The 12,678-nt window shown below is 39.6% G+C and overlaps 2 protein-coding genes across 5 annotated transcripts in view; one reads left to right on the plus strand and one right to left on the minus strand.

Moving 5' to 3' along the window:
* The window catches only part of PTGER4 (prostaglandin E receptor 4), an 11,572-nt gene extending 6,989 nt beyond the window's left edge, over positions 1–4,583 (plus strand). Inside the window, exon 4 of the mRNA XM_006774561.2 lies at positions 2,642–4,583. Within this exon, the coding sequence (XP_006774624.1) occupies positions 2,642–3,226 (585 nt within the window). The 3' untranslated portion in view covers positions 3,227–4,583. The remainder of the gene's footprint in view (positions 1–2,641) is intronic.
* The window catches only part of TTC33 (tetratricopeptide repeat domain 33), a 32,605-nt gene continuing 22,224 nt past the window's right edge, over positions 2,298–12,678 (minus strand). Inside the window, exons 6-9 of one of the 4 annotated variants that reach the window (XR_001515694.1) lie at positions 12,160–12,591; positions 7,921–8,009; positions 4,776–4,895; positions 2,298–2,424 (exon numbers count right to left, since the gene is read on the minus strand). Coding sequence is in view for 1 of the 4 variants with exons in the window: in XM_015571008.1 (XP_015426494.1) it covers positions 12,538–12,591 (54 nt within the window). In the remaining 3 variants the exon portion in view is untranslated. Of the gene's footprint in view, positions 2,425–4,775; positions 4,896–7,920; positions 8,010–8,883; positions 12,592–12,678 lie in introns of those variants that run through there. The other 3 variants (XR_001515693.1, XR_001515692.1, XM_015571008.1) reach the window with 3 other exon arrangements.

Here is a 12,678-nt window from a genome sequence, read left to right on the forward strand (position 1 = left end):
TCCAAAAATGACTCTAAAATTGGGCTTCCTTAGTTTCCTGCCCTTATCTGACTAAAAGCATGGCATGAATTTCCCTTCATGAAGGTGGCATAGATTTCCCCCCTCCCTCCCAGAACCAGGGTGAGTAGAGTGACCCTTATCACGGGAGACAGAACCAGCCAGCACCAAGATGAGCCTGCATAAACCTCCTTAAAAAACCTCTTATCTTCCATTAGTCCCCCGTATATCCCCTAGTTACTGCCCCACATGTGACCTCTCTGGAAGCCCAAACCCTCTTTTCTTTTTTTGTGAATGCCTGTGCACATAAAATATATTAATAAATTTGTATCTCTTTTCTCCTATTAAAATAAATAAAGAGGGCTTCCTTTCATTTCCTCTACAGTAGTCAAAATTAATTACTGCTGTGGATGAAGTGAGGCTTAGAAATAATTCTTTCCTTGCCCATCATCATCTTTGATTATGAAAGCCCATTGTTAAATATTTTTTTTTACAAAACTCTCATCTTTCTAAAAGATCGTAGAAATTTAAAAATAAAATGCTAACCCCTAATACATTCCCTTAAATAGCTACAAATTTCATTCCTTTTATATCCATTTTAACTGCCTTTCATTAGTAACCATGTTTTCTTTGAGGTTGTAGTGGGGGAAGCAACCAGCAACAAAACATTTAAATGTTAAAAATATCAGAAATGCTAAATTCAGACTTCACCAAAATTCTGTTCTGAAGTCTTCAGAGTTAGCTGGGCAAATGCTTCCTAGGAATGCTCCGTGGGACCAGAGTCCCAAGTGGAACAACACTGCCACCTAGAGGCTGCAAGTCTCAAGTTCTATAAACTGCCATAGGTCTTTCTTTTTCCTGGAGTCTGTGTACGCCCAGAGTGCCCCTAATTTAATCCATCATTTCTTTTCTTTTTAGGAACAACAGTATAGGATATGAGCAAAATATAAGCCCCATTCTTTTTAGCAATAATTCCATTGCTGGGAAATAACTGTTAAACAGAAAGCCAGCCAGCCTGGTAAAACAGAAAAAGCAACATGGAGGTCAGTCATCTGGAGACCTGGGGCCCAGACCAGAGTTGGCCACCAACAGAGTGGAGACCTGGATAAGTTCCTCTAAACCTCTAGATCCCAGCAACATTTCATCCAAGAAGAGGCCCGTAGATGTCAGGGAGGTGAATCTGTCCAGACACAGCCGAGAACCTCAATCAAGACTGTGGTGGGAAAAAACCAAGTGGCTTTGTCCCACAAGATTGTCCCGTTCTTTAATCAGAAAGAACTTTACATTCTGGAGTGAAAATTACCCCCCAAAGAAGTGAGTAAATAAGTGATTACAGTAAGAGCAAAATTTTCTAACTGCCAAAAATAAGGCTCCAAAACAGCAAGCAGGTTGTTAGGGTCTCCTTGTGTTTCTTTCGTTTAAGCCATACCTGGCCTGTGGGTATGTGGGCTGGCCCACATGCTTCTTCCCCTAAACAGCTCCATCTGCATAGGATGACCCGTCATCCCTACTGGTGCGTACAGAGTGTTCTTTTAGCTCATGGCTATTTACCAGCTCAAATGCTGGACAGGCACAAAGGCAGGATTCTGATTGGAATTTCAGGGTGGAGTCATTGAGCAGAGTTGCAGAGCAGAACAAGAGTTCAAAAGCCGCAGGGAGCTAAGTAGCATGATCAGATCTGCATTTTAGAAATAATCTTCTGGTGGCAGTTTGGAGGATGAATTGGAGAGGAGAGCTTTTGGTGGTGGGAACTCTCGTTTCGTGGCTGACGCAATGATCCAGGTGAGGAATGCAGTTAGGGAAAAGATTGGAACGAGTTTTAGAGGAAGAGTTTATTATGACTGGGGAACAGACTCAGAAAAAAAATAAAAACTTCTCTGGTCATTCTGGATGACAGCAGATTCAGACACTGGCTCAACAGTTACAGTATATTCTCTCTAGACTCTAAAATAAAGGAATCTCTGGGCTTGTCTGTGATGACTAGATGGTTAGCTGACTTACAAAATGAGTTTCACTTCAATGTAAGAGGCAGCTGGAATAAGGAAAATAAAAGGCTATTGGAGAAAAAAGAATTCTTGCCCTGGCCAGGGGGCTCAGTTGATTAGAGCATCGTCCCAATACACCAAGGTTGTGGGATCTAAAGTTGCAGGTTCAGTCCCCAGTAAGGGTACATGCAGGAGTCAACCAATGAATGCATAAGTAAGTGGAACAACAAACAGATCTCTCTCTCTCTCTCTCTCTCTCTCTCTCTCTCTCTCTACCTTCTTCTGCTTCTCTAAAATCAATAAATAAAAAATTAAAAAAATACTTCATTAGAATTACCAAACCTTAAAAGCACTTAGAAATGAAGTTAATAAAATGCTTTTCAAGGGAACTTTATGCACTGTTACCTGTTCACATGTTGCATTCTTGTATGGCATCTTTGATCTAGGAAAGGCATGTTACAAAAATATTTGAAGTTACACGGACTCGAAACATAACTGCAGCTGCACAGCAAATGGTGTTCCTGGCGCTTATCCTCTTTCTTTGGCACTTATTACCAGAAAAGAGGGCAGCTACCTACTGTTGCTAAATTAAACGCTGCAGCAGACGTTTCCCGGTTGACCAAAAGTAAAATCTGATCGTGGCCATCTCGTTTGTGCAGGTGCGAGTGTTCATCAACCAGTTGTATCGGCCGGACTTAGTGAAAGAGATCAGCAAAAACCCAGACTTGCAGGCCATCCGAATCGCCTCGGTGAACCCCATCCTCGACCCCTGGATCTACATCCTCCTGCGGAAGACAGTGCTCAGCAAAGCCATGGAGAAGATCAAATGCCTCTTCTGCCGCATCGGCGGGTCCGGCAGAGACCCCTCGGGGCAGCACTGCTCCGACAGCCGCCGGACATCCTCCGCCCTGTCCGGCCATTCGCGCTCCTTCCTGTCCCGGGAGCTGAGGGAGGTCAGCAGCACGTCCCAGACTCTCCTGTACATGCCAGACCTCGGTGACGCGGGCCTGGCGGGCAGGAATTTGCTGCCGGGGGTGCCTGGCATGAGCCTGCCCCAAGCGGACACCACCTCCCTGAGGACTTTGCGAATCTCAGAGACCTCGGACTCCTCGCAGGGGCACGACTCAGAGAGCGTCTTACTGGTGGACGAGGTTGCGGGCACTGCTGGGCCTGCCCCCAAGGGCAGCTCCCTGCAAGTCACATTCCCCACTGAAACACTGAACTTGTCAGAAAAGTGTATATAGTGGCTAAGGAGCGAGTACAGCTCTGTGTCTGGAAGCTCACAACATCCTGTGCAACAGACACGCGGTGAAGCATTTACTGAGCTGTGCTCGGAAGGGCTGTTTTCGTCCTGGGACTCCCCTGAGGGGCATCTGGGTTTTGAGCACGTTTCAAACCATCAAGCGGGTTCACATGGCTCCTGAGGCCTGAAACTCTTGATCACACCTGTGGGGGTGGATTTGGGTCCGAACTCGACTGCAGAGATCTACCCTCAGTTTCACGGGAACACGGCCACGTTTTGCTCCTGTCAGAACATTCGGAGCGGAGCGTTATACCTGCGCACAGCAGGCGGGGCTGCAGGCCAGTGAACTACAAGGACTATCGATCTTAGGGATGATTGAAGTGTCTCACTAAAGCATGAAATGTGAATTTTATCGTTGTAAATATGATTTAAGGTATTTAAAGTATTTTCTTCTCTGTGAGAAGGTTTATTGTTAATACAAGGTATAAGTGTATGGCAACCCCTCTCGTCCCCAGTATAACAAGCTGAAGTTATAGATGTTAGATTTTATTTTCATAAGTAAGTTCAGGCTGAAGTGTTGCAAATTCACAGAGAAACTAATACCTATAAAATGGATATAGATTTTTTTAAAAGGAAGAGTTTAGTACTATTAAAAGAATGAAGAAAAATACTATTTTAAGACATGAAAATTACAGTCCAAACTATTGAAGTTCCTTCCCAACCTATGTGTACTTCATAGTGAGAAATGTTTAGTGCTGGCTACATGTATTTATCCAGAAATCTGTGATTTCAGGAGAACCTAACATATTGGCCAATATTTTCTACTTTTGTCCCCACAAACTGGTACTTTTAAAATGTAACATAACATTTTGAAAGTCTTTAATAAACAACTCGTAGTTGAAGTGTACAATATAAAAATAAAAAGTCTAAGCAGCTTGTTTTCCCCCTGAAATTGTGTATAGTTTTACTTTCCTAAGAAATGATCTAGAACATCCTTGAAAACTTAAGAGGAAGACGGATTGCATGCACCATAATGACTTTTACTTTGCAACGTGAAAGGATTGGTTAACCTTTCACAGATGTTAGAAGTCTAACCAGATAACGGGTGCAGTGCGTGGGCACGAGCGGTCACCTTCTGTTTTGTGTCATGCCCCGTAATGCTATACACATATGAAGGAAACCTTCTCAAAGAAATATTAGGCATGTTTTGTTGCTTACAAGTGTTTTTGTGAATTACCTGGTTGTAATTAAATTCTGAGCCTGATAGTGATATGGTTTAAAGAAGCAGTTGTACCAACTGAAATTATTTTGGAGATTATAATAAATAAATACACTCACTCAGAGTTCCATATCCTTGGTTTTGGAGAGAACAGTGTGATACTTTCCTTTGTTTTAGGTTATTTTCTATCTTTTTCAGTTGGAATAGTTTTTTAAATTTTTATTTTGATACGATGTCAAATTTACAGAAAAGTTACAAGAATAGTAGAAAATCTTGGACAGATTTAGTGGAGAATGGTATTTAGAAACCAAGATCTAGGTACTTACCTCACCTGTTTGTATGGGTGGTGGGAGAGACAGTATGACTTCCTGCTTGTAAATTCTCAGCGGTTCTCACACTTCAGCATGTATGTCACCTGGAGAGCTTGAAAACGGTTTCTGACCCGGGAGGTCTTGGCGGGGAGAGGGGCAGGAGGATGCACATGTGTAAAAAGCTCCTAGGCGATGCTGACTCTGCCTGAATGACACACTTCAAGGAGCAATAGTCCCCAGGAGCAAAGTCATGATTTGCTATTCACAAGTTTTTAAATGTATTTTTGGATAATGTCAGCAAAACGACTCATTTTCACAGACGTGATGGAACTGATTCTCAGCTGAGGCAGGGATGGCTCAAAAAGAGAGCATCCAGCCCTAGCTGGTTTGGCTCAGTGGATAAAGCATTGGCCTGTGGACTGAAGGGTCCCAGGTTCAATTCTAGTCAAGGACACATGTGTGGGTTGCAGGCACGATCCCCAGTAGAGGGTGTGCAGGAGGCAGCTAAGGGTGTGCAGGAGGCAGCTGATGGATGATTCTCTCCCATCACTGATGTTTCTACTATCTCTCCCTTCCTCTCTGAAATTATACACACACACACACACACACACACACACACACACAAACACAAACACACATACATACATACAGAGAGAGAGCATCCAGCTCAAATTTCTAAAATGTCCCATTTTACCAATGAAAATAGTTCTGTTTCCTCAATTTATACTAATCAGTTGCTAAGAAATGTTTTCAGGGAATATTTTACTTGTGAAAGAGGCTTTTTTCTCCCATGTACACAATGAAACACCTAGATTTATATGTAAATGAATATATAATGTATATATTCATCACCCACATTCATGGAGGAAAAACTAAAGCCACATTCATAAGTTAGCATTACTAAGTTATCAAAGCATAAAATCACTCATCCTTTTCTTCAGATTCACCATCCAGAACACTGACTCTGGATTATTTTTAATTGAAATATCATTCACATATTTTATAATTTGCCTTGTATTTTAGTACATTCACCAAGTGCAACCATCGCTGCTATCTAATTCCAGAATATAGTCATCATCCCAGAAAGAAACCACGTACCCATTTGCATTCGCTCTCTAATCTCTAACCCCAGCCCCTGGCAGCCACCATATGGATTTGCCTATTCTAGGCATTAATGGAATCATACAATATATGTGTGTGGCCTTCAATGACTGGCTTTCTTCACTTAGCATGTTTACAAGGTTCATCCATATTAAAGCATGAGTCAGTACTCCTTTCCTTTTTATGGCTGAATAATATTTCATTATATGGATACTAGAGGACTGGTGCATGAAATTCGTGCGGGGGGGAGGGAGGGGTGGCGCGGGGTCCCTCAGTCAGGCCTGCACCCTCTCCAATCTGGGACCCCTCAGGGTAAGACATCCCTCTCGCAATTTGGGACCACTGGCTCCTAACCACTCACCTACTTGCCTGCATGACTGCCCCTAACCACTCTACCTGCCTGCCTGATCACTCCTAACTTATCTCTGCTTGCCAGCCTGATTACCCCTAACTGCCTCTGCTTGTCGGCCTGGTCACCCCCTAACTGCCCCCCTGCCATTCTGATCGCCCCCTAACTGCTCCCCTGCTGGCCTGATCGCCCCTAACTGCCTTTGCCTTGGCCCCCACCATCATGGCTTTGTCCAAAAGGAAGTCAGACATTTGGAAAATGTCCGTTCGACTCTAATTAGCATATTACCCTTTTCTTAGTATAAATACCACATTTTGATTATCCATGCATCAGCTGATAGACATTGAGGTTGTTTCCATTTTTTGGCTTTTATTAATAATGCCAATAGCATAATTATTAATAATGCCATACAAGTTTTTATGTTAACATGTTTTTAATTCTATATATTTGGAGTGGTATTGCTGAGTCACATGGTAACTATATTTAATTTTTTGAAGACCTGCAAATTTTCCCAAGTTGTTGCACCATTGTACATTCTCACCAGCAATGTACAAGGGTTCCAGTTTCTCCCCATTCTTATCAATACTTGTTATTGTCCATGTTTCTGATTATAGCCACCCTAAAGGGTGTGAAGTAGTCATGCAGTAGTTTTGATTTGCATTTCTCCAGTTGACTAATGATGTTAAGAATCTCTTCATATGCTTATTGGTCATTTGTATGTCTTATCTGGAAAAACATACAAATTTGATTTGATCTATTCAAATCATTTTAATTGGATTATATGGCTATATTAGTTTGCTAGGGCTGCCATAACAAAATACGTGGTGTCTCTCTTATAAAGACACTGGTCATATTGAATTAGGATGCAACCCTTATAACCTCATTTAACCTTAACTATCTCCTTAAAGGCCCTATCCTATATAATAAAAGCCTAATAAGCTAAGTGTCCAGTCATCCGTTCAACCAATTAAAGCATAATATGCTAATGATATGCTAAGGCTGCTCAACCACTCACTATGACGTGCACTGACCACCAGCGGGCAGACACTCTGACTGGTAGGTTAGCTTGCTGCTGGGGTCCGGCTAATTGGGACTGAGCGAGACAGGCCCTACAAATTTCGTGCACTGGGCCTCTAGTCTTCAAATAATAACTTTGGGGATAGAGCTTCACCATGTGAATTGGGAGGTGGCAGCACAATCCAGTCCATAAAAATGTCTTTATTGTTGGTTCTGGCTCACTCTTAAGAGAATAGTCTTTTGACCCTGCAATCCCACTTCTGGGAAGATAGCCCAAGAATCCAAAAACACCAATCAGAAATAATGTATATACTTCTATGTTCATTGCAGCGTTATTTACAATAGCCACCATCTAGAAAGAGCCCAAGTGCCATCAGCAGATAACTGGATAAAAAGCCTGTGGTACATTTGCACAATGGAATACTACACAGCTGCAGAAAAGAAGGAAATCTTACACTATGCGACAGCATGAATGGACCTGGAGAATATTATGCTAAGTGAAATAAGCCAGTCAGTAAAAGACAAATACCATATGATCTCACTAATATGTGGAACCTAATGAACAAAATTAAGTGATGAACTAAATGGGGGTATGGGGACATTACTGGGGAAAAAAACCACTGATTTTTTTTAAGACTACAATTTTGAAGCTAGTGATCAAGACAGTGTGTTACTGGCATAAGAATAGACATATATACCAGTGTAACAGAATACAGAGCTCAGACAAACCTTCAATGTATTGATTTTCAACAAAGATGGAGTTTTTCAATGAATGGTGCTTGAATAACTGGGTATAAAAACAAAACAAAAACTCAACCTTTACCTACAACCATACATACAATTAACTTGAAATGGATCACAGACCTAAATAACTATAAAAGCTAAAACTGCAAAACTTCTAGCAGAACATAGAAACTCTGTCTTGACTTTGGAGTAAGCAGATTCTCAGCCCAAAGAAACTATAACAGAAAAGAAAACAAATGAAAATTGGACTCCATCAAAATGTAAAGCTTCTGCTCTTCAAAGGATATTAAGAAAACAAAAAGGCCCTAACTGGTTTAGCTCACTGGATAGAGCAACAGCCTGTGGACTAAATGGTCCTGGGTTCGATTCCAGTCAAGGGCACATGCCCAGGTTGCAGGCTCAATTCCCAGTAGGGGGTGTGCAGGAGGCACCCAATCAATGATTCTCTCTCATCATTGATGCTTCTATCTCTCCCTCTTCCTTCCTCTCTCTTTGAAAATCAATAAAAATATTTTAAAAAGAAAACAAAAAGGCAAGTCACTGATAGGGACAAAATATTTACAATCCATAGATCTCATAAAGGATTTTTACCCAGAATATAGAAAAAGATTTCTTATAGCTTTATATAAAGATAACCCAAATAAAAATTGTGCAAAAGATTTGCACAAGTGCTTCCCAAAAGAAGATACAAATGTAAAATAAACAAATGAAAAGATGCCCAACATCATCAGGGAAATGTATATTAAAACCACAATGAAATACAGGGGGGTTGAGGGCATGGGGGGGGGGGTTTGGGGGGATGAGGACACATATGTAATACCTTAAACAATAAAGAAAATTTTTAAAAAAACACACAATGAGATACACTACACATCCACTAAAGTTACTCAAATAAAAAACAATGGCAATACCAAGGAGATGGAGCAACTAAAACTTTTTAATACATTGCTGGTACAAAACAAATTGGAAAAATGTCAGTTTCTTCTACAGTCACATATATATTTACCATAAAACTCAGCAAATCCACCCCCAAGTAGTTAACCCAAGAGAAGTGAAAACATATCCACACACTAACTTGTAACACATACTAGTATACATAGCAGCTTTATTCATAACAGATCAAACTCAAGATATTCATCAACAGCCTAGATGTCCATCAACAATATGAAAAGCTACAAATTGTGGTATATTCACACAACAGAATAATACTCCACAATAAAAAGGAACATATTGCTGATATGCACAGTAACATGGATAAATCTCAACATGGATGGTTCACAAAAGTATTATACTGAGCAAAAAATGTCAGACACAAAGTACATATTTATTTGAAATTCTAGATAAGTTAAATCTAACGTATAATCACAGGGAACAGAACAGTACTGGTTGTTGGGGTGGAAGAGAATGACTTCAAACGAGCCCAAGAGAACTTTTTGGGTGATGGAAATATTCTGTATCTTGATGGTAATGGTGATTGCATAGGCATTCACATGTCTAAACTCCTCAAACTGTAAGTTTATAATGGGTGTTTTTAGTATATGTAAGAAAGTTGACCGTGTTCACAGAGGATATCATGGTTTGTCTCAAATTCTTTCCTTCCAATTAAAACTAGAGTCAACATTGTGGTCTATCACAATTCCAAGTCAGTAGACCTTTTAAATATCCTGGACAAATGTTTACATGTTACCTTGTAATTAACATTACCCATTTCAATAGAATTTCCATGGTTTACCACAAAAATCTAGAATTAGAAAAAATTTCCTAATTTGGTTTTTGTGTCGTGCTTACTTTGAAATATAATAGGCACTCATTTTTTGTCGGGGGTTAGGAGGGGGCATATAGTACCCATGCCCCCTCCTGACTTGTGAAGCATTTGAGAGACAAAAGGAGTCAGGCAGGTGGAGAACCAGTATGGAGGACGTATTGCTGAAGAAGTCTAGGTTAAAGGATGTAATTTAGATTCATGCCAACAACGGCCACCTAATATCAAATCCAGAATCAGACAGACCTACTCACCCAGCATGGGCAGTCCTGCCCAACCACAGAGGCAGGGAGCCTTCACTGCCAAGCTTATGTATCTGTTAAGCTTGGCTCTCTGCAGGCAAGATGAATCCAAATGAAGGAGAGAAAGGAGCTTTTATGTCCAGTTATTTATCCTAAATTCCCTCTCCTGAGGGGGAGGGAGGGGGGAGGGAAGAGAGAGATCAGGATTCCTTGGCTAATAGATGTCAAAAGAAGCACTGTGAAAAGAAGCCATCTCAACCCTTTGTCTCCCAACAAAGTGAAGACCAACGTTTCTCAACCTTTCTTCCACCTTGGCACACACAACAGGTGAAGTTCACACACAACACACATTAAGGCACGATTCACAGTAGGCTAGCTATAGGGCTGCCCCTTCTCTTCCATTCAAGTGGGCCTATTGAATTGCAAATGACTAAAGTGACATATTTCAATTTACTTTGGTAAAAGAAGTTCGCATCCTTTCTATATTACTGGTTTAAAAAAACAACAACACATTACCTTTTCAATCCTAAAATGCCATCAATTACAAAATCCACTATCATTTTAATAATCTCTCAGGAAAAAAAAACACATTTAATATTATCATTGATTTGAAGATAATTATGAAACTTTGGTTCTTGTGTCAACTCACAAATCATTTGGATACATTATGTCATGAAATAAAAGTCCAAAGTCAATTTGGGAGGGCTTCTGACTCATGAAGCCTGAAATTAAGAAATGACTGACCGTTTTCCTACTGCTGGGAAAGGCAATGAAACTAGCTTTTGACAACATGACATAAAGCATAACTTTATTTTCAAATTCAAAAGGCTGTACTGATAAGTTATAATCACGAAAACTCCAGCTTTCTGAGATAAACTTTTTTGATGTAAGTCTTCATTATAGTTTTGCCATAACTACCATAAAATACTGTACATAAACCCCAATTACAAGAGATTTAGGTTCTGTGATCTATACATTGCATGACTTTTCAATCTTTATGTAGCATTTCTTAGATTTCAGATGAATAACAAGACAAGAATCTATTGTCTAGAGAATAATACATGACTCTCAAATTAGCAGGCATGGTCTGGATGTATAGTGTTCTGACTAATGAGTATCTATGCCATACAATTTTCCACCAAGAAAAATACAAATTGTATTCCATATAATTTTAATGTGTACTGTTGTTTCAGGCAGTATATTAAACATCTTTATATCCTACCATGAATATCAATTATTTTCTTTCAGACTCAAAAGAATTTATTTCAGTCAGTTTAGTAAATGTCAGCATTTCAGTATTCACCTCCCTATAAAATAATGTTTGCCATTTTCTCTTCATGCACAAAAGAGTGTTAGCTAAGCATCTTTTGGGGCCTGGAGAAATGAGCTGCCTTTCTTCTCCATAATTCAGGATTTCTCTTCCTCCTCCATCTCATGTGTAAACCATCCTATGTCCTTTATGTGAGTGAGAAGGAGACGATCCTGGCCTACAGACGTCACTTCAAAGGGAACACAGATTCCTCAGCAGCATCTAGTGGCAACCTGCACCCCATCCCGGGTCTTGTCTCTTCTGGAACAACCCCCAACTGATGACCATCTGTCCTATTCTATCAAAAGTAGTGACTCCTCACTTTCAGATAAAAAAAATCACAAAGAAGTTCTCCTCCTTTCTTAAGATCAGGAAAAACTGAGGTTAAATATCTCCAAACTAATTCCACCTCTTCATAGAAAGGGCTAGCATTTACCAAGTACTTCATATGCAACTTAACATACAAAGTGCTTTACATATTTCATTTTCACATAAGAAAGAAAAAACCTAATTTTCCAAAAGCTAACAACACAAAATAATAGGCAAATCTTTAAAATACAGAAAAAAATGACTTATTCACCAATTATATAATAAACAAATACCCATTAACTCAAAAGAACATACCAACTTCTCTAGACACCCAACTACCCACCCTCTGAGAATATTTTTCATAAAATAAAATATAATTGATATTTGTTTTTTGGATCATTCTAAAATTAACCTCGCCAACCAGAGATAAATTTCTAATATAACTTTGGGGGGAAATGTAATACCTTTCAAGGCAAGTGCTGACTTCTCAGACTCTGAAAAAAAAAAGAGGTAAACATTCTACTAAAAGAAAACCTTAAATCATCTCAGAAAAATAGAAACCAGTACTTACATGCATCCAACAAATGCTCCAACAGAAGATTTCTTCAAACAGAGTAACTTACTTTCATCTCCAACCAAGGATAAACGTGATTTCACACCAATAAAGCTTCCTGAGGGTCAGAAGTAACAGTGCCCAGCAGCTCTATGTAACTGTACTACAACGGGTGTGCTATAAAAATAACAGTTCACATTAGCAATGACAATACTGATTTGGGGCTATAACTGTGTTGTTTCGATGAACTACTTCTTCAATATACCTTTCTCTATTCACGAGATCCTATCACAAATCACATTTCAATCTCCATATGTGCTGTGCCTAAGTTATTAACTCATTGGATTTCTAATAACATCGCTACGTTTGTTTTCTTTTTAGAAAGATATAATTTAGTTATTTAAAATTGTGGTTATTTCTCATTTTACTGAGCAGTTCCGAACAAGTTATCTAGAAAAAGAATTCCAAAGCATCAGTTAAACAGATAAGCAAAAGATAAGTTATTTTCAAGGTTTTTAAGTTTTTATTCTTTTTTTA

The sequence above is a fragment of the Myotis davidii genome, unplaced genomic scaffold (genome assembly GCF_000327345.1).
Source record: "Myotis davidii unplaced genomic scaffold, ASM32734v1 scaffold348, whole genome shotgun sequence".
Taxonomy (NCBI): Eukaryota; Metazoa; Chordata; class Mammalia; order Chiroptera; family Vespertilionidae; genus Myotis; species Myotis davidii.